The following is a 27,445-nucleotide window of genomic DNA, read 5'->3' as shown; positions in this document are numbered from 1 at the left end:
GTAACTTGTTCACAGTATAATCTCGATAATTTAAAAAACTTTATACCAGACACAAACCAAAAAAAGGTTCTGCGCATCCCAAAATTATTAACTCCTTCCGTTCCGCATTTGGTTTTGATCTAATTCCTTCTTCCTACTTACGCTCAGTCCATTTATATTACATGCAGTCTGTCCCAATATGGCAACCTTGAATGAGACATCAGGAGTTCTTACCAGTCCTTACTATCCAAGGCGTCACCCTTCTAACCTGAAATGCAGCTGGAAAATCATAGCAAGTAAAGGAGAACGGATTTTGTTGTTCATTGAAGACATTCATATCGCGCCCTGTGGTTCATCTTGCACGTGTGACTACCTGAAAATACAAAATGGCTCATCCTCCGATGGCATTTCAAGCAGGCGAAGATGTAGATACTATACAGACCGTGGGATAGTATACCATTCGGTAAAAGATGTCTTGAGGGTGACGTTTGTTTCTGATAGTGGTACTTACCGGCGGTACCGTGGATTTAAGGCAACCTACATCAAAGTGAAGTATAATGCAACAAACACGGGTAAGTTATTAAAAATCGGGTTTACACGCAAAATTAAAGGTTTATGTGCAGCCGATCAGGTGATCAATTTTCATCAAGTTATATAAAACATTATTGCCTTATAACGGGCTTATAGCAACTGTAACATTCAAATACTTTACGGAGTAAAACAACACAAACTAAAATTAATGCTGATGAAATGCCAACAATTTTCACTCGCATGATGTTAAAACTGTTTTGTTGCGAATCTTCTTTTTTTATGTTTATCTATTGAAACCCTTCCGATTGACTCTCTTTTTTTTTTGTTCACAGACAAATTACTCTTTGATTTTGAATTATAAAGCCAAATCATGTTTATTTCCTTTTGTTGCAGCTTGTACCTCTGGCGAATATCTTAATGGAGTTAGTGGATTCTTTTCAACTCCGAATTTTCCAAGTAACTACCCTCAATATAGCAAATGTACCTGGAATATCACAGTTCCCAGCGGGTACATCATTAAACTTAGCTTCCTTTACTTTCGATTGGAGCCACATCGGTACATTTCCTGCAATAATGGTCCAGAGGCCCATGTTACAGTCACAAATGTTGCTTCAGATGATGGGTATCAGCCGTTCATGTTCTGCGGTCAGTCTCTTTTTCATCCAGTGTACTCGGTAGGGAATTCCGTTCAAGTCATATTCACGTCTCTGCGCAGTCAATACCCAGGGTTTAATGCAACTTACACGGCTATCACTTATAGTTCAGGTACGTCGTATACATTATTGATAAGACATCAATGACTGAGTTAAGATTTAAAATCTATCACCATCAACAACTCGCCCAATAAAAGGTAATCCAAGAAAGTCTTCTCAAGTAAAATCATAGATGCGAAATCCCAGAACTTACGAACATATTTCTCACAGTTAATGTTGCGTTGATTGTGAAATTTTCTAATGTAGCTGTTGTTCACATGAGCTTTCATAAAAAAAGAAAACGTGAACGACAGAACAATATTTTTTTTATGCCAAAGTAAGCGCAGGCGCTCAATACCCACTACAATACTCGTTTGAGTCACGGAACGGTCAATTGTCTGTGACTTGTTCACAATGTAATCTCGATAATTTGAAAAAAGGTTTTGCGGATACAATCCAAAAAAGGTTCTGGCGCATGTCTAAATTATTACCTCCTTCCGTCCCGCATTTGGTTTTGATCTCATTCCTTCTCAAGTTAACTATTAATAGATTCTTTCTTGAAGGTGGTATTGCTTCCCTTGGAACTGGTTTGCTCAAATAACCACCACAAACCGCATAATATCAAGCCAAGTTTTAATAAGTATTTGATCTAAAGAAATACATTCATAATTCGCAATCAGAACAAACACAAATCGAGTCTTAATCTTGTAGCTAAATTCAGAAAACTTCAATGTCAGGTCGTTATAACAGTCACACTTTACAGGTTGCAGATTCTTTAAACATTCTTCAGGTAAGCGGATTTATAAACGGACTATAAACTTTTTTCTCACTTCGATTCTACTGAAAAAGTGGTTTGAAATGCATAACCTTATGCTTTTAAATCATTGTATAGAATCAATGTCAATCAACGTTCTTAAACATAATCCCTTTAAAGTTTAACTAAATCAATGCTCATAGTCACACAATCATTACGGTTTTTTGACAAAACATCCTCCGCCCCGATAAAGGCTTTGTCCTTATCTTTAACATTGTCCTTTCAGTTTTAACCTTCCGCAGAGTGAATGACGGCGACTTTAGTAATTTCTCGGCTATACTCGCCTGTTGACGTCTTAACCTTCAAATTTCGTACTCGACCATCAGGTCCGGGGAAGACTTCTGTTATTCTGCCAATGGACCACTTGCCTCGGACGGTATTGCTGTCGGCCACCAGAACAACATCATTTACTTGCAAGTTTCAACGTTCGACTTGCCATTGTTTCCTGTGTACCAGGGACGAGAAAACGTCTCTGCTCCAACGCTTCCAGAACAAGTCGACAATTTTCTGAACAAATTCAACTCTGTGGTGGGGATTTCGTGATTTCTTGAATGACCCTTGCGCAACTTCGGGTGATGCTCTCGAAGAAGCGTGTGGTTAGGGGATACGTAGCCAACTGCCATTTCCAAATGTACTGCCCTTGTTTTCAAACAAGTGAACAGGACGCCATAATGCTTAGCTGTCTTACTTCTTCCGATCTTGACGGTGTACGGTCCAAAGTGATCGCATGCTGTGTGGTAAAATGGTGGAGTACATGGCGCTAGACGGAGTGCTGGTAAGTCTGCCATTAACTGAGTTTCAGTCTTGTAAGCCATTTCCTTGCAGAACCCACACTTAAACTTAACTGAGTTGCTCAACTTCGTCGCCTTGAGGATTCAGTACTATGTCCTAATCTTTGCTGTTGTTGCGGCGACTCCACTGTGTCTGTGTTGATGTGCGTGTCTCGTTATCAACGTTGAGATCCAATGATCACTCGGAAGAAGTACAGGGTGCCTAGTATCTTAAGACATGATTGCTTGGTCAACTCGCCCTCCAACTCTTACCACACCCTGTTCATCAGTGAAGGGGCTCAGATTCTTGAATTCTCCTTTCGTCATTCGGCTATGCAAGGGCGTCTGGGCTTCCTTTATCCAGAATCTCTCTGCTTTTGCAAGCCCTTCGGGAGTTAGCGGTCCTTCTCTTTGGTGCTGACCGAATTTCCCAAGTTGTATTTCCTCTGCTAGTCTTGTTATTCGTGCAGTCACACGTATTAATTTCCTCCAACTTGAGAACGTTGATGGATCGACGACTAATTTAGTTTTCTGTGCTGTGACTGCAGTCAACACGTGAATCTGGCGTCTCTCCATGTCTTCCTCTGGGGTGGCGGAGTCTGCTGAATCGGCCACTGGTCCTCTGGGAGACGTAAGAATTGGGGTCCATTCATCCATCTGCCTTGAAGCTCGTTAACATGGATCCCTTGCGACAGGTCGTCAGCAAAATTATCTTCGCTTGGGATGTGATTCCACTGGTTTGGATCCGTAGTACTTTGTATCTCACCCACTCTGGAGGACACGAACGGTTTAAAGCTACGAGACGAGTTTCTGATCCAGGCCAAGGTGATAGTGCTATCTGTGAAGAACTTTACATCTGTAAACTGTTACCTGGATTCTTCCTGTATGGATTTGGCTAAGCGACTTGCAAGAACGGCTGCTTGAAGTTCCAAACGAGGAATGGTAAGCTGTTTTATTGGTGCTACTCTCTTTTTTGCTGCGACAAACTTAACTGCATGTGTGTCGTCATCCTTTTTCTGAAGGACGTAGGCGCAGGCTCCGGATGCCTCTTGTGATGCGTCAGCGAAAACGCATAATATCGGTCGTTCCACTCAATAAGCTACTGTTAAACGTCTTTCGAAGGAAACGCTGTCCAGCTCCTTTATTTCTTGAAAAAGTGAAACCCAGCTTTCCTTGAACTGCAGGTGGTACCTTGTCGTCCCAGTCTAACCCTTTTTATCACAGTTTTTGTAGGCCTATTTTTACTCTCACTATAAAAGCGGCTGCAAATCCAATAAGATCGTAGGTCCGAGCTACGTCACTTAAGGTCTTTCTCTTTGTCTTCTTCATGAGAACTTGACGTAAGCTGTTTTCTAACTTAAGGAGGTCTGCTGCAACTCTGAAATTGAACTTGTCTTTTTTGAAATTCCACACGGTTCCCAAGACCTTTTCTCCGTCTCCTTTGTACAGAACTTCTCTTTCTCTTCGGTACTGTCGACGTTCTCTTTAAGTGTCTCATTGCAAATCCACTCTTTAACGCTGAACCCTTCTGTCTTCAAGACCTTGTCTATGTTATCTGTTATTTCCCGAGCTTCTTGTTTTGTGTCTACTGACTCACAGATGTCGTCCATGTACGTGCTCTTTTCTAGAACTTCAGCTGCCTTTGGGTATTCTGCCTTGTTCTCGTTGGCTGTTTTTCTCAGGGCTATTTGTGCCATGGCGGTTGCAGGCTTGTCCCCAAAGGTAAGAACTGTCTGGATATTTACGTCAGGATCTCTACTGATTTCCATCTCTCTCCACAGGAAGCGGTGGACGTGCTGGTCTTTCACAGGGATGAGAATCCTGTGATACATTTTGGAAATATCACCCATCACCGCAACTTGTCGCTCTCTGAATCTCAAGACAACTCCAAATATACCATTAAGCAGATCAGGACCTTTCTTCCAGTAGAATCGTGAAGGCTTTGACGTTCATTCATCAACCTGACCGAGTGGCGCCAAAGGCGAGTGGCGTGTAAGCAGCTTATTGGCTATATCAACACACGTGAAAAAATACCATGTATTATCTTTTTTATCATATAAAAACAATAGCCCTTCACTGGGAAGAAAAGCCGACTTCATTAATGAATGAAAATAAATGAATCGACAATCCTCGAATAACAATCGTAGAGTGCGTTGGCGCTGACTCTTAAGATGGAAAAATGCGTTGAATCATGATTACAAAAACAACAGCGGTCGTAATTTTCGATTTACAAAATCCTCATTTATTGACTTCGTCTTTACCGACAGAAGGAGTCTTTCAGGTAAACGGCCAAAATCGGCTGGTGGCAAATCTTCCGGTTGTCGATTTTCATTCTCAGACGAGAGAAATGCTAACACCAAAGCCACTGAATACGCAACTTTCTACATCTGACTTTCCCAAAATGTTCTAAGAAACTGATGAAATAACAGTCTTTTTCGGTTGGTGAGAGTAATGAGGAGGCAGCAAGCAAACGCGAAAGATCTTTTGATAGAAGAGTTAACTTGTGAATCTCATTTGCGAAGTTGCAAGTTGAACAGAACGACCGGATGCATCACAAAACTCACGAAAGTTGTCCTGTTCATTAAGATGATTCTATGAAAGATTATCGTTCACGATTTTAATTTTGTTCAGACGTTTTAGAGCTAATATGTCTCCTGCAGAGAAATTTTTCGGTAACTCAGTGAGGAGTATGAATAGAGAAGAAATATTTGGGAATAACGTCCTTACATAGATAAGATATCACAGGCATAGAATTTGTTAGACAGCTTTAAGTCTCTTGATCTCGAAACTTCACATCCGTCATAACACGTTGCGCTTTCTAAAGCCCAAAAATGGGCAAACAGCTATTTTTATTTCATCTCTTGACCGAAACTCAATGCTTATCTACTAGTGCCAGTTTTTTCTCGCTATTATGAATTTAGTGCAGTTTTGATGTGATTTCAAAGGGGAACGATTAAGCAATGATTGTTCGCTCTTAAAGTGGAAATTTATGAAGCAATATTTTCACCCGATTAGCAACGGTGAGAGTTTCAATCAAGGTTTAAAATTGACCAAAATAATTTTGGTTTCTAATTGGACAAGCTAAAAGAAAGCATATATCGAGCTACAAACATTTTTGACGACGTAAAGCTTCCTTTAGCATTTGTAAAGTTCAAATAACGACTGACTGCTGGAATATTTGTCCAAGAATAGTTTAAGCGGAGAACTATGTTCCAAAATAAGCATCCATTTGAAGCGATGATACAGGGGCGGATCAAGAATTTTTTTTAGGAGGGGGTGCACTCGTCTCCTGCTCTACTTCAACACCAATAAACCACATAGTTTTTTTTGCAGAATACTAGTTGTATTAGAAAACCCGCAGGTCATCTCAGGGGGGGGGGGGGGGGTGCGCACCCCCTGCACCCTTCCCCTAGATCCGCCCCTGTGATATTACAAGAAAACGATTTTAGCAATAACATAATGACCATCGGGTACGAAATTAATCGGGTCATCACTAATTAAATTACCTGAGCTTCTGCTTGACAATGCCAAAATCAAGAGAGCCAGTAACAAACCGTTTACATACGTCATGAGACTTTTAAGCACTTAGCCCTCATGAATAATTCTGATTTCCTCCTCACGTAAATCCACACTGTTTCGAACCAAGAAAACCCTAGGAACTAACGTTTTTTAGAAAGCGAAAGGCTAATTCGCAATTTCCGGTGTCGTCACAACTTTCTGTTATCTCGTAATTTGATGAAATTTTCGAAGATCTGTAGTTCGCAGACTCGATCTTCTACAGACAAGTGGGTCACACCGTCTCGCGGGTGGCAAAAACATTGAAAGCGACAAAAACAATCTATAATTTTGATTTAGGAGAAAAGTTTATTAGCGCATTTCAGTGCATTTCGGTGCATTAAGGAAAAGAGTCAAAACAATTCTCACGTCTAAGTATTCAGACTCAAACCTTTTATATTTTTAGTGAAGGGCGCCTCTGTCGCGCCACTCATTTTACCGACTTCATAGTTATTCGCAGCAGAAGCTTACTTTCCACAAGAACTGAATTTCGTCCCAAAAAAAGGGGATAAGTTTCTGGAGAAACTGTGTCGCTGAGTCGGCGGGGAGTTTAACAACTGAGTTCAACTGACTTCAGAATGGAAACTGGCCAGCGTAAAGAGATTCAAAGCTGACGTATCGAACTTCAGCCCTTCGTCTGAACAAAACTGGTGGCCCATTTACATCATCAACTCTGTTGCTAAAACCAAATTATCTCGGTTCCCGAGAGGACTGAGAAAAAAAAAATGAGTCCACGTCGACAATCGCTTTAGACGGTAGATTTCTTGCCAGAACAATTTCAAAAATTAGGAAAAACTAACTGATGAAAGAAAAGAAGGCAAGGAAGATATTTATTGAGAAAAAGGTGGATGTCTCTGATACTCTGATTTTGTGAATGCTTTGCAGCCAACAGATATCTTCACTAGATTGATCCTTACACATTAGACGTCAACTTCTAAGGATCACCATTATCCAAATGATTTTTAAATTCCTTAACTAGTGCCCGGAGCGAATTTAACCAAGACATTTACCTGGACTGAAAAAAGCAGAAATGGAAATTTTCTTCAAACTGTATGTGTTTTTCAAATACTCTGTCCGCCATTTTGTACCGTCACTCTTGAATAGCGATGAGAGAATGGCAACCACAACAACGTAACTACGTCCCAGGTCTCCAAACGTCTCGTTCCCAGTGGCGGAAAATAGTGAACAGCATGGAGGAAGACAAAGCGGTGACACGAATCTAAATTTTCTTAAAACTATTATTTTCCCTGCAAAAGTTTTGGAAGAGAACAATTGGCAATAGTTTGATTCCCACTTTTAAGCTGTGATTGATCACAGACAGTGTGGCGCGTGCGAAGTGAATTCTGTAATTTCGTAATGCCCAAACTACACTTTGCCTCTCAACGCATTTTATCCCTTTTCATTGGCCGACACTCGCCACGTGACCTGTGCTAAACTAATGATCTCCATATGCATAATGCCTCTAACCGTGTGTTAGTGCAGATTTTGTTTATGTTTTGTTGAGTACGTGCTCCTCCGTGGAACATGGCAAATCGTTGTCTCAAGCAATCAGAGAAAATATAACAGGGAAAAACTCCCAGTTAATTCAATCATCCGCCTCCCAGTAATGTTTCACTCTAGAGCTCTTTGCACGACCAAAACAAAATTTTCCAGCATAGGACTGAATTAAAAGATTCATCGACATGAGCTCGTCGAGGTCAGCAAATAAGAACATGGCCCCGCAAAAATATTCAAGAGGCAAACCTATCCTTAGGGCCTTTTTCCTAAGTTTTTAAAAAATGTGAATTATTGGCTTAAGAATTTCGCCATTTTCAATCTAAGATTTAGATTGGTCCACATGAAAGGATATGCTCAAACCGTGTCGAACACGAAATGAATGCATTGTAACCGACAATTCGAAATTACCTGTGACTGATCTTTTACGGATGTTACTAAATGGTGAAATGCGAAATGGTGAAGGGGGAATGGTATATGGAAAATAGAAAATACCCAATTTTATTTTTCCATTTCCCATTCCACATCTTAGTAACATCCCATCTTTTACCAATCGAAAGACAAAGAAGTCCGTTAAATGCTTTATTAATGAATGTAATATTATTCAAAACTTGTTGTTTTATACGCTTATACACATCGTATTAACAGCTTTTCTTCCTTATTCATTCCCAACCGGTCGAGTCAGTCTAAAAAAAGAGCGGTTTTTTTTTTTAATGCTAGTTAAGCCTTTTCAACGTAATCCTGTCGTAAACGCCAAGTGATTCAGACGCACAACCATGTGTTACCGTGCAAAATCAGGTTTTACCCCTATCATAAGTCTCTTTCAACTTTGATTCAACCTCATTTTGTGTGTCATTGGAGGGAAGAAGAAGCTGAACTTCAAGATCAATGAAAATTACTGTAAGATTAATGTGTAAGACATACTGATATCCCAAAATCTGATGGAGATCTCACAAGAAGCTAATTAAGGGTCCGAATAATTGTTTGTTTCTCGCGGATGAAAAAAAAAAAAAAAAAAAACTAGTCCGTTTAGACCAATTGATTAACTAGTTAATTCTTGCCCCAAATGAGTTGGGAAGCTACAGTGATAACAAAATCAACCGAAAGAAATTAAGGTAAAAACAAAGTAGTATTTGAGATTCTAGACAAGATTCTAGTGACATGTACATATATGAAGCTCAATTTAGCGCTTCGATGTAAGACATATGAAACACTTTACAGTTCTACGCCTCAGGCAGAGTAAATGTTGTTGAATAATCCCTCAGGAGATTATTCAACAATATTGACTGAGCCTGAAACAAATACTTGTTTTAGTTTAATTATTAAGGCGCTCTTGAATTCTGTAGTCAATTCGTTTTATTCTTGAAACCACTCCATTGTAATTTTTGGAATTAATGGCATCAACATAAGCCGTAGACTTCCGCCAGAAATTAACAGGTTCACTAATTCAGCCAAGAAAACCTTCACATCTTTCTTTGAAAAGTGTGACGCAAAACGTAATAGCATATTTTGTGCTCTTTCAAACTGTATTTTTTTTCCATTGCGTTTATCAATTCCTGCGTAAAATAGACAAAATGCAAAGGAGCCATTTTGAAATTTAGCGCCCCTGCTATAATCACCTCGAGAGAGATGATTGAGGGATATGACACAATCTTCGATCAATGAGAGCGCGCAAATCTCTAATATCACTGAAGCAATTCTACTAAATTCATATTACGTTGAGATTTTAGGAGAATAATTTGCGATCAAGGAACGGTATATTAGCATTTTAAGTTTAATCAAAGTTCTGTTCCGCAGTAGCCAAGAGAGGTCTTTGCTCTTGGTCCTCGTACCGTGGATAGAAAGATATCTTCCTGCAACACTTCAAACATTTCTTAATCAGAAGAGGAGCAAACCTCACAAGCTGAGAAAAAATGGCGAATATGATTAAAATGGACATTAACGCTGGGAGAAATGTCAAGGCGGACACCTCAAACCACTCCAGACCTTTCAGATAAGCCCCGCTCGGTCCGTCAGTCGTGATACCAAATGATAATGTAGTTGCTTTGGCCAGGTTAATGATAGCAATGAGAGATAAAGTTAGAAGAGATAATGTTTCAGCATTATTCGCCATGGGATGTCGATAAGGATTCTTCATAACATGATGGAGGGTTATCAGTAAGCATGCAGCAGAAAGGAAGATCATGCGTATCATGACATCTGTGACGAACGCCCCACAAGCGAGGAGAACTAATCTTCGACCAATCAAAACGCTCTCCCAGTAAAGGGTTCCGTTTTCAATATCGGTTGGCGGACGAAAAGGACCATGAAGTATGAGCGAAACATCTGTGTTGATGATCTGCCGGTCAGAAGACTCTTGCTCTCTCCTTTTCAGCTTCGTCTTGACAATCCAGTATATAAGAAATGGTAGTGGAATCATGCTAGCGGCAACAAACTCTCCTGCTGTAATGGAAGATCTGTACAGCTTAAATGATCCCCAATGAAGAACGACGATGAAAGGAACAAGGAAGATGACAATATACGCAAGAAGAAGATATTGCCACCATTGCATGCATGGAACATTAGCATCGATGAATAACCACTTTCCAGATCCGATGGGGACACAGTGCGTTAGCTTAAGGGCTGTTTCTGCAAGCCTTTCGTATCCAAGCAACAACACTTCCATGACAACGGCCATATAGCGCATAAGGGACGGCTTTCCTTTTCCCATAAAGATATTGACGACATGATGAACAACATAGATGAGAACAAGGTTAGCCATTGTTAAAAACACTGTACCAGAAAGAAAGAGCTCTTTTGTTACAGCAGTGAGTCCTGCAAATGGACAGCCAAGTCCTTGATTGATGGATTGAACGTGGAAGTTGTAGGCAGAGATGACAAAGTGAATAAAAGGAACTTTTCCAATAAGTTCTTCAACAGAACCTACCATCAAAGTCTCAGCCGCTTGATAAAAATAAAACGTAATTTTTAAGAAGCCATTCTCGGAATGTTCACCACCACCATTGAAGTCAGATCCATCTCCCGGATTATCTTCATCTGATTTCTTGAACCATAGGATTTGTTTTCCAGGGTGCGCAGGATCGGGGGCTTGGTCAAAAGATAGAAAGCCAGAATGATTGTTAGAAATATGTTCACAAACCACACAGAATAGTCGTTGCATTCGGTAGACTTGCGGCATTTAGTTGATAAAAGAGTCTCACTGAACCCATCAGCACACCGTCCACAGAGCGTGCCGTTTCTGTTTCCTTGGCAGCTGCTGTAGTCTAGTGACGAAGTCAATGAACAATAATTTTCAGGACAAGCAATTAATTTCAGCATCGATGGATTGCCAGGTGCTACATAACCCCAGAAGTTTGGTTTCGCATCAATGTTACTTTCAATGCAAGTGGCTCCAAATGGGCATGGATGACACTCAGCCCTGGAGGTTATCAATAAGCCTTTGGAGACCCCCTTCTGAAGGCTGTAGTAGCCCGGATGGCAGGGTTTGCACGAATATTTCAGAACGGTAACATTCAATACACAAATGCTCTTGTTTTTCTCTGCGTATTGGAAATGGGTGCCATTTTCTAATATAAGAGCCTCTCCTTCATTACATTTCATACTGGACTTTTCATCCATGTGAACAAAGCCCCCACTAGAAATGTCGACAATCGGATAAGAGCTCCTGTTAAATCTTAGTGAGGTCATTGATGTGTTTTTAAATATCAAGGGACCTCCACTTTCAGAGTAAATGAAGACACCTTTATCAAATTGTGAGCCGTCTGAAATTGTTGCGATTTTCATTGTCTTCAAAAAAGAACAATGTTCGAATTTTACGCGGCCAGTTCCATATGCAGAATGAACGTGTCCACTTCTCTGAATGCCAAAGTTGTTGACAAACACACATCTTCGGAATTTCGTGAAGCCATTGCTGATATGTACAGCCCCAACTTCAATTCCTAAGTTCTCTTCAAACTTTGTATTTTCAAAGAGCACATGGCTACTATAGTTCCATGAAGAGTGTGTGTCATTAGCGCTTTTGGATTTCACACATCCCAGACTGAACGGTTTGTCTGGATTGAATAGGATAGAGATGGCGCCGGCGGTTGGTTCGTAAATTAAACCAGTTTCACCTTGATCCCATTCGGGTTTATAGGCACTGGCACGACAATTACGAAAGGAAGAGTGTTTAACTGTCACGTTTTTGAAGCCTTCGAATAACAGAGTAAAAAAGCTGGCCGATCTGTGGTAGAATTCGTTATTGTCAAGTTGGATCACTGCCTTTGAAGAATTAATACTTCGAAGTGGTGGGATGAAGAGGCTGATAGCATAGCCGTATTCACTTTGGTCCCGTTTTACTATTTCGTTTCTGGTGCTAAATAGCGTGTTTTTAATGGTTAGTTGGACTGATGTTGGACTAAGAAGTGTAAACATGGCATCATGTGTATTGTCGATAAAGGAGCAGTTATCAATGAAAATATCTATTGGAAAAGAATCGTTTTTTGGCGGAGCTGATACTGCTTGTAATCCATATTTAAGAGACTTGAATGTCATGTTGAATAGTTTAATGTGGTATTTGGGACTTATGGACAAAGCTATTTTTCTGTTGTTTTTGTTTTCCATGAAACTGTTCGAAATTGTAACCATCCCTGCGTTTCCGTTTCCGGAGGCTATGTAGACAATCGTTCCTCTAGTTGCGTCCGTAGAAGTGTCCTTGAAAATGCAGTTTGAAATTGTAATGTTACTCTCATCTTCAGTGGTAACCAGCTTGAAAGCTCCATCGCCTCTTGATAACATTTTCTTCGTAAACGTGGATCCCTCGAATATCACAATTCCGCCATTGAGCAGAACGTCTACAGCCATACACCTTGGTGTTTTGTTTCCATGATTTCCCTCCCATTGTTGAACAGTTACATTCCTGAGAGTAAAATATAACCTGTGGGAACCCCAATGTCTTTCTGGCGGGTCTTGAGCGGTTCTTCCAATGGATATCACGCATCCATAACTGGTAGCTTTGCATTTACTGAATGTTACATTGATAAGAAAGACTTTTAGAACTCCATGTCTGCTATTGGCAAAAATCGATCCGCCGGCGCCAGCTTCATTGTTATGGAAGTTAGAGTTCACGATTCTTAAAGATGCATTAATATTAGCCGCTAGAGACAAGCAAGAACCTGACTTTTTGGAATCGACAGATTGGTTGTAAAAAGTCGAGTCTTGAATAACTATATTTGCCCAGTCTGACTGAACTACTAAGCATTGCTTATTTGGGTTGTTATGGCATGTCAAGGAGATGAACTTTGCTTTTGTTTCTCTGGCATGTGAGAAATATAAACGTCGATTTCGTTCTCCGCGACGTTTTCCATGGTGATGTAGGTCGACATCTACGAAGGTTTCGTTTGTAATCGCATTTGAAACGTCAAGATGTAGGAAGGGGCCTTCATTGTAAGAACTTTCAACTCTGCAGAAAAATATGTGAATATATACTGGAGAAGAACCATTTTTTGCGACAGATCTGATGATTATGACCTCTCTGCCAGTACCGTGCCAGTATAGACCATTTCTTTCAAACATTGCATCTTTTATATTAAGTGTAACGTCTTGACTTTTTCCTTTAGTATTATTGAGTAAAAGGACGTTGATGCATTGTGAATTATTTCGGAACGTTGAATTGCCTTTTAAGTCAAGCTGAAAAGATGTAACGTTCTGTATTTTGATGGCCAAGGCTCTTGAAGCATTATGAAAAGAACAGTTGTGGATTGTGATGCGCTGGCAGTCATTACAATTTAGCGGAGTTTGTTGAAAATCGATTCCTGACAACACCAAAGCAAATGTCAGCTGTTCGCCATTTGTCTTCTGAAAATAAAATCCATCACTACATAAAACGTGTGGGGTGGAGTAGAGTCCCCTCAGAGTCAAGGTCTTGTTCACGTAAACACCTGGGCGATCTATCAAAATATTGCGACCGTTTCTGCAGCCATAGGGGCGTTTCTTGGTCCCACGTCCGTCCAGATAGATGTTCCCGCCATGGCCCACGCGATAAACCGCTTGAGCAATGGACCGACAAGGGAGACTTAGGGTGCCACAAGTTTTAGCGTCTTTTCCATGAAGAGAAACATACACATTCGCAATGCTTGAACCTGAAATTTTTAAAAATCAGAGCTTTACAAAGTATTACTAGTAAAATGGCATGAGAAATTCCAGAATATAATGATTAATGAATGCCTTTTAATTTAAACTGTGCCGTCATTTAATTGGTGCATGCCAAACTCTCCCGGTCTTCTACCCATAAACGATCTGTTATAGTTTTTTGTTGTTGTTGTTGTTGTTTTTAATATTTTTCTTAAAGTAATAAATTAAAAGTACTCTTCTGCAGGACTAAATGATGAATAATATAAATAAGATAAACAAAGTTTAGTTTACAGTATATTGGATGGATGGACGGACGAACTGACCAAATGCGAGGTACCCACGTTCTGGGGCAGCCATTTTCACCTTTCCTTAAATGTGAAAGCTTCATTTGAGCGCTTTGGGCACTGCATGGAGCTTTGTATTAGCATATGAAATCAGTAAGTTCACGTCTACCGGAGATAAGGATACTTACTGTAATAAGTGCATTATTAAAAGTAAAGCAAAGTCCTGTAAACAAGCACATGGATCACAGTCCTGGTTTCCAAATCGTACTGTTACAATCCGATAGCATGTAAAATTTTATTAACAATGTTATAGCATGCCGCGGAGACTATCCAGATGATTAAATCGATTGGATTTTGCGTTACTATCACCGAGAGGTCATCGAACAACTTACCCTTGAGATAATATTTGAGACTGATTTGTTGTCTCAGTTTTGCTTTCGGTCTCCGCATTCAGCTGAAAGCAACTCGTGTGCGCTTTAAAAGCGAAAAAGCTTGCACAAATTATATCCGACTTTCCCAAAACGTCCCAACAAACTTCTGAAATAACAAAAACTCTTCTTCGGTTGGTGACAGTGATGAGGAGGCAGCAATCAAACTTGAAAGGTTTTTTGATCAAAAAACTAACTTGTGAGTTGCAAGTTAAATTAGAACGGCCGGATGCATCACAAAACTCTCGAAAGTTGTTTTGTTGTCTAGACCGAGACTCAATGCTTATCTACTAATGCCGATCCGCCGGCGCCAGCTTCATTGTTATGGAAGTTAGAGTTCACGATTCTTAAAGATGCATTAATACTAGCCGCTAGAGACAAGCAAGAACCTGACGTTTTGGAATCGACGGATTGATTGTAAAAAAGTCGAGTCTTGAATAACTATATTTGCCCAGTCTGACTGAACTACAATGCATTGTTTTTTTTGTGTTGTTATGGCATGTCAAGGAGATGAACTTTGCTTTTGTTTCTCTGGCATGTGAGAAATATAAAAGTCGATCTCGTTTTCTGCGACCTTTCTCATTGTGATGCAAGTCGACATCTACGAATGTTTCGTTTGTAATCGCATTTGAAACGTTAAGATCTTGGAAGGGGCCTTCATTGTAAGAAATTTTAACTCTACAACAAAATGTGTGAATTTATACTGGCGAAGGAAGTTTTTTGCGACGGAGCTGATATTTATGACGTCTTTTCCAGTACCGTACCAGTAAAGACCATTTTTTTCAAACACTGTATCTTTGATTTTCAGGGTTCGAACAACTTGTACTCGAGATAATATGTGGGACCTGATTTAACCTGCAGTGCAGGCGTCTTATTAGTGCGAGCTAACTTTAAAATCTCGCGATCGTTAATCCGACCGCCCTTGTTTGGTTGGAGTTAGAGTGGACGGTGGGGGTAGGGGGTGGGGAAAGGGCGATAATCTTTACTTCCCCACCGCCACCCCTCTCCTTATTTTTGAGCGACAACCACTCCCTTGGTACAAATTTCTTTCTCTCCACAGCCTCTCGTTACCATGAAAATCAAACGTGGCGGCCATAATTTTTGTTAGGAAAATACTGAGCACTCGCTCGCCAAAATTACGCCTGCTCTGCAGGCTAGGACTGATTAAATGTTTTAGTTTGCTTCCGGTCTCCGCATTCAGCTGAAACCAACTCGTGCGCGCTTTAAAAGTTAAAAAAACTGTCACAAATTATTTCTGGCTTTCTGGGGAACGATTAAGCAATGATTGTTCGCTCTTAAAGTGGAAATTTATGAAGTAATATTTTCACCCGATTAGCAACGGTGAGGGTTCCAATCAAGGTTTAAAATTGACCAAAATAATTTTGGTTTCTAATTGGACAAGCTAAAAGAAAGCATATATCGAGCTACAAACATTTTTGACGACGTAAAGCTTCCTTTAGCATTTGTAAAGTTCAAATAACGACTGACTGCTGGAATATTTGTCCAAGAATAGTTTAAGCGGAGAACTATGTTCCAAAATAAGCATCCATTTGAAGCGATGATATGACAAGCAAACGATTTTAGCAATAACATAATGACCATCGGGTACGAAATTAATCGGGTCATCACTAATTAAATTACCTGAGCTTCTGCTTGACAATGCCAAAATCAAGAGAGCCAGTAACAAACCGTTTACATACGTCATGAGACTTTTAAGCACTTAGCCCTCACGAATAATTCTGATTTCCTCCTCACGTAAATCCACACTGTTTCGAACCAAGAAAACCCTAGGAACTAACGTTTTTTAGAAAGCGAAAGGCTAATTCGCAATTTCCGGTGTCGTCACAACTTTCTGTTATCTCGTAATTTGATGAAATTTTCGAAGATCTGTAGTTCGCAGACTCGATCTTCTACAGACAAGTGGGTCACACCGTCTCGCGGGTGGCAAAAACATTGAAAGCGACAAAAACAATCTATAATTTTGATTTAGGAGAAAAGTTTATTAGCGCATTTCAGTGCATTTCGGTGCATTAAGGAAAAGAGTCAAAACAATTCTCACGTCTAAGTATTCAGACTCAAAACTTTTATATTTTTAGTGAAGGGCGCCTGTGTCGCGCCACTCATTTTACCGACTTCATAGTTATTCGCAGCAGAAGCTTACTTTCCACAAGAACTGAATTTCTTCCCAAAAAAAAAGGGATAAGTTTCTGGAGAAACTGTGTCGCTGAGACGGCGGGGAGTTTAACAAGATAATTTGGTTTTATCAACTGACTTCATAATGGAAACTGGCCAGCGTAAAGAGATTCAGAGCTGACGTATCGAACTTCAGCCCTTCGTCTGAACGAAACTGGTGGCCCATTTACATCATCAACTCTGTTGCTAAAACCAAATTATCTCGGTTCCCGAGAAAACTGAGAAAAAAAAAATGAGTCCACGTCGACAATCTTAGACGGTAGATTTCTTGCCAGAACAATTTCAAAAATTAGGAAAAACTAATTGATGAAAGAAAAGAAGGCAAGGAAGATATTTATTGAGAAAAAGGTGGATGTCTCTGATACTCTGATTTTGTGAATGCTTTGCAGCCAACAGATATCTTCACTAGATTGATCCCTACACATTAGACGTCAACTTCTAAGGATCACCATTATCCAAATGATTTTTAAATTCCTTAACTAGTGCCCGGAGCGAATTTAACCAAGACATTTACCTGGACTGAAAAAAGCAGAAATGGAAATTTTCTTCAAACTGTATGTGTTTTTCAAATACTCTGTCCGCCATTTTGTACCGTCACTCTTGAATAGCGATGAGAGAATGGCAACCACAACAACGTAACTACGTCCCAGGTCTCCAGACGTCTCGTTCCCCGTGGCGGAAAATAGTGAACAGCATGGAGGAAGACAAAGCGGTGACACGAATCTAAATTTTCTTAAAACTATTATTTTCCCTGCAAAAGTTTTGGAAGAGAACAATTGGCAATAGTTTGATTCCCACTTTCAAGCTGTGATTGATCACAGACAGTGTGGCGCGTGCGAAGTGAATTCTGTAATTTCGAAATGCCCAAACTACACTTTGCCTCTCAACGCATTTTATCCTTTTTCATTGGCCGACACTCGCCACGTGACCTGTGTTAAACTAATGATCTCCACATGCATAATGCCTCTAACTGTGTTTTAGTGCAGATTTTGTTTATGTTTTGTTGAGTACGTGCTCCTCCGTGGAACATGGCAAATCGTTGTCTCAAGCAATCAGAGAAAATATAACAGGGAAAAACTCCCAGTTAATTCAATCATCCGCCTCCCAGTAATGTTTCACTCTAGAGCTCTTTGCACGACCAAAACAAAATTTTCCAGCATAGGACTGAATTAAAAGATTCATCGACATGAGCTCGTCGAGGTCAGCAAATAGGAACATGGCCCCGCAAAAATATTCAAGAGGCAAACCTATCCTTAGGGCCTTTTTCCTAAGTTTTTAAAAAATGTGAATTATTGGCTTAAGAATTTCGCCATTTTCAATCTAAGATTTAGATTGGTCCACATGAACGGATATGCTCAAACCGTGTCGATCACAAAAACACGAAATGAATGCATTGTCACCGACAATTCGAAATTACCTGTGACTGATCTTTTACGGATGTTACTAAATGATGAAATCCGAAATGATGAAGGGGGAATGGTATATGGAAAATAGAAAATATCCAATTTTATTTTTTTCCATTTCCCATTCCACATCTTAGTAACATGCCATCTTTTACCAATCGAAAGACAAAGAAGTCCGTTAAATGCTTTATTAATGAATGTAATATTATTCAAAACTTGTTGTTTTATACGCTTATACACATCGTATTAACAGCTTTTCTTCCTTATTCATTCCCAACCGGTCGAGTCAGTCTAAAAAAAGAGCGTTTTTTTTTAGATGCTAGTTAAGCCTTTTCAACGTAATCCTGTCGTAAACGCCAAGTGATTCAGACGCACAATCATGTGTTACCGTGCAAAATCAGGTTTTACCCCTATCATAAGTCTCTTTCACTTTGATTCAACCTCATTTTGTGTGTCATTGGAGGGAAGAAGAAGCTGAACTTCAAGATTAATGAAAATTACTGTAAGATTAATGTGTAACACATACTGATATCCCAAAATCTGATGGAGATCTCACAAGAAGCTAATTAAGGGTCCGAATAATTGTTTGTTTCTCGCGGATGAAAAAAAAAACTAGTGCCGTTTAGACCAATTGATTGACTAGTTAATTTTTTCCCCAAATGAGTTGGGAAGCTACAGTGATAACAAAATCAACCGAAAGAAATTAAGGTAAAAACAAAGTAGTATTTGAGATTCTAGACAAGATCCTAGTGACATGTACATATATGAGGCTTAATTTAGCGCTTCGATGTAAGACATATGAAACACTTTACAGTTCTACGCCTCAGGCAGAGTAAATGTTGTTGAATAATCCCTCAGGAGATTATTCAACAATATTGACTGAGCCTGAAACAAATACTTGTTTTAGTTTAATTGTTAAGGCGCTCTTGAATTCTGTAGTCAATTCGTTTTATTCTTGAAACCACCCCATTGTAATTTTTGGAATTAATGGCATCAACATAAGCCGTAGACTTCCGCCAGAAATTAACAGGTTCACTAATTCAGCCAAAAAAACCTTCACATCTTTCTTTGAAAAGTGTGACGCAAAACGTAATAGCATATTTTGTGCTCTTTCAAACTGTATTTTTTTTCCATTGCGTTTATCAATTCCTGCGTAAAATAGACAAAATGCAAAGGAGCCATTTTGAAATTTAGCGCCCCTGCTATAATCACCTCGAGAGAGATGATTGAGGGATATGACACAATCTTCGATCAATGAGAGCGCGCAAATCTCTAATATCACTGAAGCAATTCTACTAAATTCATATTACGTTGAGATTTTAGGAGAATAATTTGCGATCAAGGAACGGTATTATATATTAGCATTTTAAGTTTAATCAAAGTTCTGTTCCGCAGTAGCCAAGAGAGGTCTTTGCTCTTGGTCCTCGTACCGTGGATAGAAAGATATCTTCCTGCAACACTTCAAACATTTCTTAATCAGAAGAGAAGCAAACCTCACAAGCTGAGAGAAAATGGCGAATATGATTAAAATGGACATTAACACTGGGAGAAATGTCAAGGCGGACACCTCAAACCACTCCAGACTTTTCAGATAAGCCCCCCTCGGTCCGTCAGTCGTGATACCAAATGATAACGTAGTTGCTTTGGCCATGTTAATGATAGCAATGAGAGATAAAGTTAGAAGAGATAATGTTTCAGCATTATTCGCCATGGGATGTCGATAAGGATTCTTCATAACATGATGGAGGGTTATCAGTAAGCATGCAGCAGAAAGGAAGATCATGCGTATCATGACATCTGTGACGAACGCCCCACAAGCGAGGAGAACTAATCTTCGACCAATCAAAACGCTCTCCCAGTAAAGGGTTCCGTTTTCAATATCGGTTGGCGGACGAAAAGGACCATGCAGTATGAGCGAAACATCTGTGTTGATGATCTGCCGGTCAGAAGACTCTTGCTCTCTCCTTTTCAACTTCGTCTTGACAATCCAGTATATAAGAAATGGTAGTGGAATCATGCTAGCGGCAACAAACTCTCCTGCTGTAATGGAAGATCTGTACAGCTTGAAAGATCACCAATGAAGAACGACGATGAAAGGAACAAGGAAGATGACAATATACGCAAGAAGAAGATATTGCCACCATTGCATGCATGGAACATTAGCATCGATGAATAACCACTTTCCAGATCCGATGGGGACACAGTGCGTTAGCTTAAGGGCTGTTTCTGCAAGCCTTTCGTATCCAAGCAACAACACTTCCATGACAACGGCCATATAGCGCATAAGGGACGGCTTTCTTTTTCCCATAAAGATATTGACGACGTGATGAACAACATAGATGAGAACAAGGTTAGCCATTGTTAAAAACACTGTACCAGAAAGAAAGAGCTCTTTTGTTACAGCAGTGAGTCCTGCAAATGGACAGCCAAGTCCTTGATTGGTGGATTGAACGTGGAAGTTGTAGGCAGAGATGACAAAGTGAATAAAAGGAACTTTTCCAATAAGTTCTTCAAAAGAACCTACCATCAAAGTCTCAGCCGCTTGATAAAAATAAAACGTAATTTTTAAGAAGCCATTCTCGGAATGTTCACCACCACCATTGAAGTCAGATCCATCTCCCGGATTATCTTCATCTGATTTCTTGAACCATAGGATTTGTTTTTCCAGGGTGCGCAGGATCGGGGGCTTGGTCAAAAGATAGAGAGCCAGAATGATTGTTAGAAATATGTTCACAAACCACACAGAATAGTCGTTGCATTCGGTAGACTTGCGGCATTTAGTTGATAAAAGAGTCTCACTGAACCCATCAGCACACCGTCCACAGAGCGTGCCGTTTCTGTTTCCTTGGCAGCTGCTGTAGTTTAGTGACGAAGTCAATGAACAATAGTTTTCAGGACAAGTAATTAATTTCAGCATCGATGGATTGCCAGGTGCTACATAACCCCAGAAGTTTGGTTTCGCATCAATGTTACTTTCAGTGCAAGTGGCTCCAAATGGGCATGGATGACACTCAGCCCTGGAGGTTATCAATAAGCCTTTGGAGACCCCCTTCTGAAGGCTGTAGTAGCCCGGATGGCAGGGTTTGCACGAATATTTCAGAACGGTAACATTCAATACACAATTGCTCTTGTTTTTCTCTGCGTATTGGAAATGGGTGCCATTTTCTAATATAAGAGCCTCTCCTTCATTACATTTCATACTGGACTTTTCATCCATGTGAACAAAGCCCCCACTAGAAATGTCGACAATCGGATAAGAGCTCCTGTTAAATCTTAGTGAGGTCATTGATGTGTTTTTAAATATCAAGGGACCTCCACTTTCAGAGTAAATGAAGACACCTTTATCAAATTGTGAGCCGTCTGAAATTGTTGCAATTTTCATTGTCTTCAAAAAAGAACAATGTTCGAATTTTACGCGGCCAGTTCCATATGCAGAATGAACGTGTCCACTTCTATGAATGCCAAAGTTGTTGTCAAACACACATCTTCGGAATTTCGTGAAGCCATTGCTGATATGTACAGCCCCAACTTCAATTCCTAAGTTCTCTTCAAACTTTGTATTTTCAAAGAGCACATGGCTACTATAGTTCCATGAAGAGTGTGTGTCATTAGCGCTTTTGGATTTCACACATCCCAGACTGAACGGTTTGTCTGGATTGAATAGGATAGAGATGGCGCCGGCGGTTGGTTCGTAAATTAAACCAGTTTCACCTTGATCCCATTCGGGTTTATAGGCACTGGCACGACAATTACGAAAGGAAGAGTGTTTAACTGTCACGTTTTTGAAGCCTTCGAATAACAGAGTAAAAAAGCTGGCCGATCTGTGGTAGAATTCGTTATTGTCAAGTTGGATCACTGCCTTTGAAGAATTAATACTTCGAAGTGGTGGGATGAAGAGGCTGATAGCATAGCCGTATTCACTTTGGTCCCGTTTTACTATTTCGTTTCTGGTGCTAAATAGCGTGTTTTTAATGCACAGGACGAAATAACGTGTTTCCGTATTTTGTAAACTCGACGGAAACGGGAAGTTGCTTATATCCGTCACGTTTCCGCCCTGCGGAAACATGGTGATCTAGTTTTCCATGGACCGGACGCGTTTCCGTCATGTTTCCGCGTCGGAAACGAACGATCATGTTTCCGCCACATTTCTGTCATCGCATTTCCGTTCTTTCTTGTTTCCGTTACGTTTCAGGTGACGAATTTTTTTTTTTTTTTTAACCCATGTCCAAGATCGCATGATCAATGTTTCGTAAACTTTGCCTTGGTGTACAATCAAGGTAAATTTACTCTCGAGATTAAACGGTTCTCATGCATTACTCACGTGCGTTGCATTGATGCAAAGACTGTGAAGTGTGCGAGGTTGCCATTGCTTTCCATTCTAAGTGATAAAAATCGCAGAGCTTACCAACAGCTTTCAATATTTGCCAGATTGATGTCAATCAGTACTGGTACTGGCGTAAACTAAAATGCTCTTAGACGGAGAAAACAAGAGAGAATGGGGCCTAGAACAGAGCGGAGTGCTGGTCAGCGGACTTTTCCTTTGCTCATGCTCATTGCGGTCATTCTTTTTGGCGTCCATTTTGAAAGTGATTGCAACGGCTCCAAATTTGCCAGCTTCTATAGGTTCTGGGAGCGTGGAATCGGTATATTTTTGCTTTCTGATGATACCACCAGACATCTAAGGGTTGTTATGTATATTTAGCGACCCGTCGGCCTTCAGTAATCGATCGCTTCCCTCGTAAAGCGACTCTTTTCTGACACAGTGGAGCAGAATGTGAGACAAAAACCTCGTGATGCGCAAGTATAATTTGAAAGTTGGAGTGTTTTACCGTGCTAAGGCTATCCAAGGCGGAGGATTGTGATGGAATACAGATAGTAAGACGAGGTAAGCTTAACAGTTTTCCATATTTCATTTTTGTGGTCTGTAGCATTTGAGATAATGCTTGGGAGACATATTTGTTGACACAAAGCTGTGATTGACAAGTACAGTAATTTCCCGAGCAGGAAACTGCAACATAATGAACCTGGATCCACTTACTAAACAGGGCAAGGCGCTGCACTTTGAGGTCTGTGAAATGATTGTAGAAAAATGGTTAGAAGGTTCCAGTGATTTTGTTACAAATAGTATATGGTGAGTCCAGGGACTCATCTTGTGAATAGTCAAGAGTTCGGGCCTGTCCACATGCATAAGCAGTGAGTCCCAGTTAAAAAACAGGGAGTCCTTAATTGAAAATGCTTGGTATGGGCCTTTTAACCACACAGTTAATCTGGAGACCGATGCCAAAACTCTTTATGACTAAAATCAAAATGTAGTCCTATATACACCTAATTGCAATAACGTTGTCATAGAAAAGAGCAAAAAGCAGAAAGCCAAATAGGAATTAATTAGCCATGTGATCGATTTACATTTGCGTATTTTAATAATTTAACAATTATTTAAGAAGTCATTCACAATAACAAGAAATAATTCTGTAATTCCGCGCTGTAATATTCCGCACATGAAACACTGATGTGTGTAACAAAAGGGTCCTGACAAACGAGGCTTGGTTTGTGGCGCGGGAGAGGAACCGTGGCGGAGGAACGCCTCACCCTCTCCGCGATGGAAAGTCCTGCCTACATCCCTGATTTGTTGCTTGAAATTTGTGATCTGATGGTGTTGTGCACTACAAACCATACGCAGACTGGCTTTTCTATTTAGCATTAAACGAAAAGACGCGTCGCGTTCCTGGAATTTACCCCAGGCTATATTTATTGAAAAAAAATGGAGCCATTTTTTCTTTAGTAGTTATCCGATGTATGTTTGTAATTAGAGCACGTTTGAAATCCGCTAGATGAATCAGCCTCAAATTGCATTAGAATGACACCAAGAAACTGATGCAAATGATTTGGCTTTCATATTACGTGATTAATATTCAGCTATAAGCGTGTGTGTCATGAATGTTGCAAGCAATGATAATTTAATGATAATTTAATGCTAATTAATTCCTATTTGGCTTTTTGCTTTTTTCTATGACAACCTTATTGCAATTAGGTGTATTTAAAGCACAAAAAGACTAAAATAAATATACATCTTGAAACAACAGCTACAGAAATCACACAAACAGGATATTCTACTAACAAATCTTCAAATTGATCGATCATCCTTTGCATCCTACAGGATGCATGCCATGAATTATTTTGCGTCTTTGGAGAATTTTTTGTGTGAGGGACACAAGACACAGAGGTAACAAAATCACTGGGGTTCGAAACCATTCCAAATAGTGCACCAGTTTAATTTACTGAGAAGGACGGTAACAAAGATTGTTGATCGTTTCATATGTCCAGGAAGCCCCTACACAGAGTTTTTTAAACAGCGACAACCAAGTATGTATGCTACCGAAATACAAAAACATTTAATCGAAAATCAGGTTGTTGACCCGCAAAGGTTCCATAAGTCATGTATTGACATGTGATTTCGGTTACTCGTGCAAAGAGTTGACAATAGTTCCAAAAGAGAGCTTAATCTAATAATATAATAATGCTTGACTGAGAATGCTTAAGAAAAAGTTGAAAAATATATTTTTTTTCAGTAACTGTGATCCCAGGAATAGGTACTTCTTTGACGAGAACTCGGTGATTAAAACAACTGGGAAGAGAAGTTACTGTTGAGCAAACTTGTGAAGCTCAGTCGCACCAAAGTTGACAACTATGTCTTGAAGTTCGCAATTTGATTCCCTAACTTGCTAGGTAATTGGCTACTTCATGATGTAGTACCCAATTTTCCAACGAACTTTGCAACATGGTGTGGTAAATAATCGACTGTAAGAAAGTGATCCAGGCAATACTAAATATTGTGACACTGCCCCTTTAAGTCTTCATTTCAGTGGACAGTAAAACCAGCAGTGGAGTTAAACTAGTAAAACCACTGTTATTTATCCTGTATTAGCCTGCAGTTCTATGCAAGCATCATATTGACCAGGGGGTACGGGGTACTCCTTAAATATGTTCTCTTGAAATCCAAACAATGTTCCCACAACTTGCAAAGCAACCAGCAGATTTGTTTACTGATCATTCTTTGAATAACCAAAGATTGGTGGTTTTGAGATAAAAAGTGAAAAAGGGAAATTGAAGGTTGGACAATTTCTCTTTATTGTAGTTTGGTTATTCACAAGTGTATTGATATAATGCCACTTTTCAGACAACATAATATTACGGCACAAGGACACATCATTGGCAATATAGACAAAGTGAACAACAGTTTACTACACAACTGTGACACAGGCACTTTAAAGTCATTTCAATTATAATTCAAGGAACTGAGCTTTCAGGAATAGTTTTGCTTTGTTTACTAGGTTTGTTGAATTTTAACTTTGAATTTAAGTTGTTGAACTGACCGTAATAAACGGAGTGAAATGTTGAGAATTGAATTTGTTTATTCAGAATTATAAGCTCATAAGAATAGTAGACTTAGTTTAACTAAATTTGACACTTTCTCCAGTGTTTTTTATCAGCATCATAACTGTAATAATCTCATATCCACACTCATAGCTCAGCGTACTTTGTTGTCAGTTAAGATGTTATATGGTTGCGGCGACTGTCACATGTTTTTTAGTTTCCCTTGCAACTTCAATACCAAGAAACAATAATATTACAACATGTGAGAAAGACAAAGAGGCATGATATTTTTGTCAATTATTGACTTATTTTCTCTGTTGGTTCGCCTCTCACTGCTAAAATATTTACTTTAGGAAATACATGTACATGTATATCCAGCATATCACGTTGAATGTTTGGCTTTCAAACTAGATCAAACTCTTTCAAATGAAAGAGTTTGATGCAGCTCAGCCATTCGACAAAACCCACTCACAAAAAAAAAATTGAATAGATCATTTGATTTTTGAAGTCAGTCAAACATTGAGTTGGGTTATCGAACAAAGTGGAACTCACATAAGGAACACTCGAATGGAACAAAATCAAACGTTTCAGTTCTAAGTAATTGATGGCAAGTGTGTTAATTATTGATCTAGTGTGAAAGCAGTCAAGGCGATGTAAGATCCTGCTTCTTTTATTATTTCCATTTCAGAGTTAAATTCTAAAATAAACATTTTCTGTGAAAATGTCAATACATATATTTTGTTTACCAAGGAAAAAGTCTTTAAATCTGCAAGTTAAAATCATCTTGGGAATCATCTCAGTTATTACTCTTCACTCCTTAATTGGCCTCAATTGTAGCATATTCTGAATCCAGCACTTGTCAAATTTCCCTGGCTTGTTGAGTTGACTCAGTTTTCACTTTGATTTTTTTTCAATATAATTTGGTTTGTTTCGAACTCTCCAGAAAGCTGGTTTGGTATTGTTTGATAGCCAAACTGTTTTGTTCGGGCAAGTTTGATGGGAATTTTGTTTTGCGTGATACATTGTTCACCGGAAGTATACATTTACTGCAGTAAATTATCTGCTGCCCACCAGGGTTATCGCTTGTTGTGAGAACGTCATTTCTTGCACCCAGACCTTGTTACTTTCCCCTGCCTCCCCTGGTATTGACCCTGTACATGTAGATGATAATGTGCAACCTGAGGGAGGTTGTGCCCTTGAAAAGTAGGCTTTTTGTTACTGGTACTGGTAATCACAGACAGCCTCTGTTTACATTTACATGTACATGTAACCCCTGGTCTATAGTCTTAACGTTGCAGGTTGCGGGCAACATAATGTACTAGCTATTACTATGAAACACAACTGTATGCATGTAAATGTAATGTGATGAATCAGGGTTGTCAGAAAGTTTTGAAATAGACAGCTGAGTTGTCAAAATAAGCGGCCAGTAAATTATATGTATATTACTCATTTAGTATGTTTTATTCGTATGAGAATATCTACATTAGTAAAGTTGTCGTACTGCTAAAAGGTTTCCCCCCCCCCCCCCCCCACCCGCGATAGCCTGAGGAATAGCTTCTGTGTTTTACTTATTAGCACTCTGTTTTGTTTTTCATACAACAGACAGATCACCTTGGTATGTGATGTTGGTGCAGAACGTTCTCTCAAAGCAAGCAGGCTGGATCATGGAACTTAATTTCCGTCTCAAGTTACTGTGCTTTATGTTAGTCAAGTTCCACAAATGTTAATCTTGAACCTCGAGTGGTAAAGATGAAGCAAACCTTGCATTCTAATTGGCTACCCAAGGGGGCAAGGTGAGCCCATTTTGCCCACTTGGG

General features: G+C 39.6%; 1 protein-coding gene and 2 pseudogenes across 1 annotated transcript in view; 1 reads left to right on the top strand and 2 right to left on the bottom strand.

Annotated features, from left to right (window-relative positions):
* The first annotated feature begins 1,088 nt into the window (after window positions 1-1,088).
* LOC140945321 (cubilin-like) overlaps window positions 1,089-27,445 on the top strand; it is a 70,090-nt gene continuing 43,733 nt past the window's right edge. The window contains exon 1 of the mRNA XM_073394360.1: window positions 1,089-1,275. Within this exon, the coding sequence (XP_073250461.1) occupies window positions 1,146-1,275 (130 nt within the window). The 5' untranslated portion in view covers window positions 1,089-1,145. The remainder of the gene's footprint in view (window positions 1,276-27,445) is intronic.
* On the bottom strand, window positions 9,172-17,436 carry LOC140946608 (uncharacterized; annotated as a pseudogene).
* LOC140946607 (uncharacterized) lies at window positions 19,627-22,320 on the bottom strand (annotated as a pseudogene).

Source organism: Porites lutea, chromosome 8, assembly GCF_958299795.1.
Source record: "Porites lutea chromosome 8, jaPorLute2.1, whole genome shotgun sequence".
In the NCBI taxonomy this organism is placed as follows: domain Eukaryota; kingdom Metazoa; phylum Cnidaria; class Anthozoa; order Scleractinia; family Poritidae; genus Porites; species Porites lutea.
This window is presented reverse-complemented; position numbering and strand designations above follow the sequence as displayed.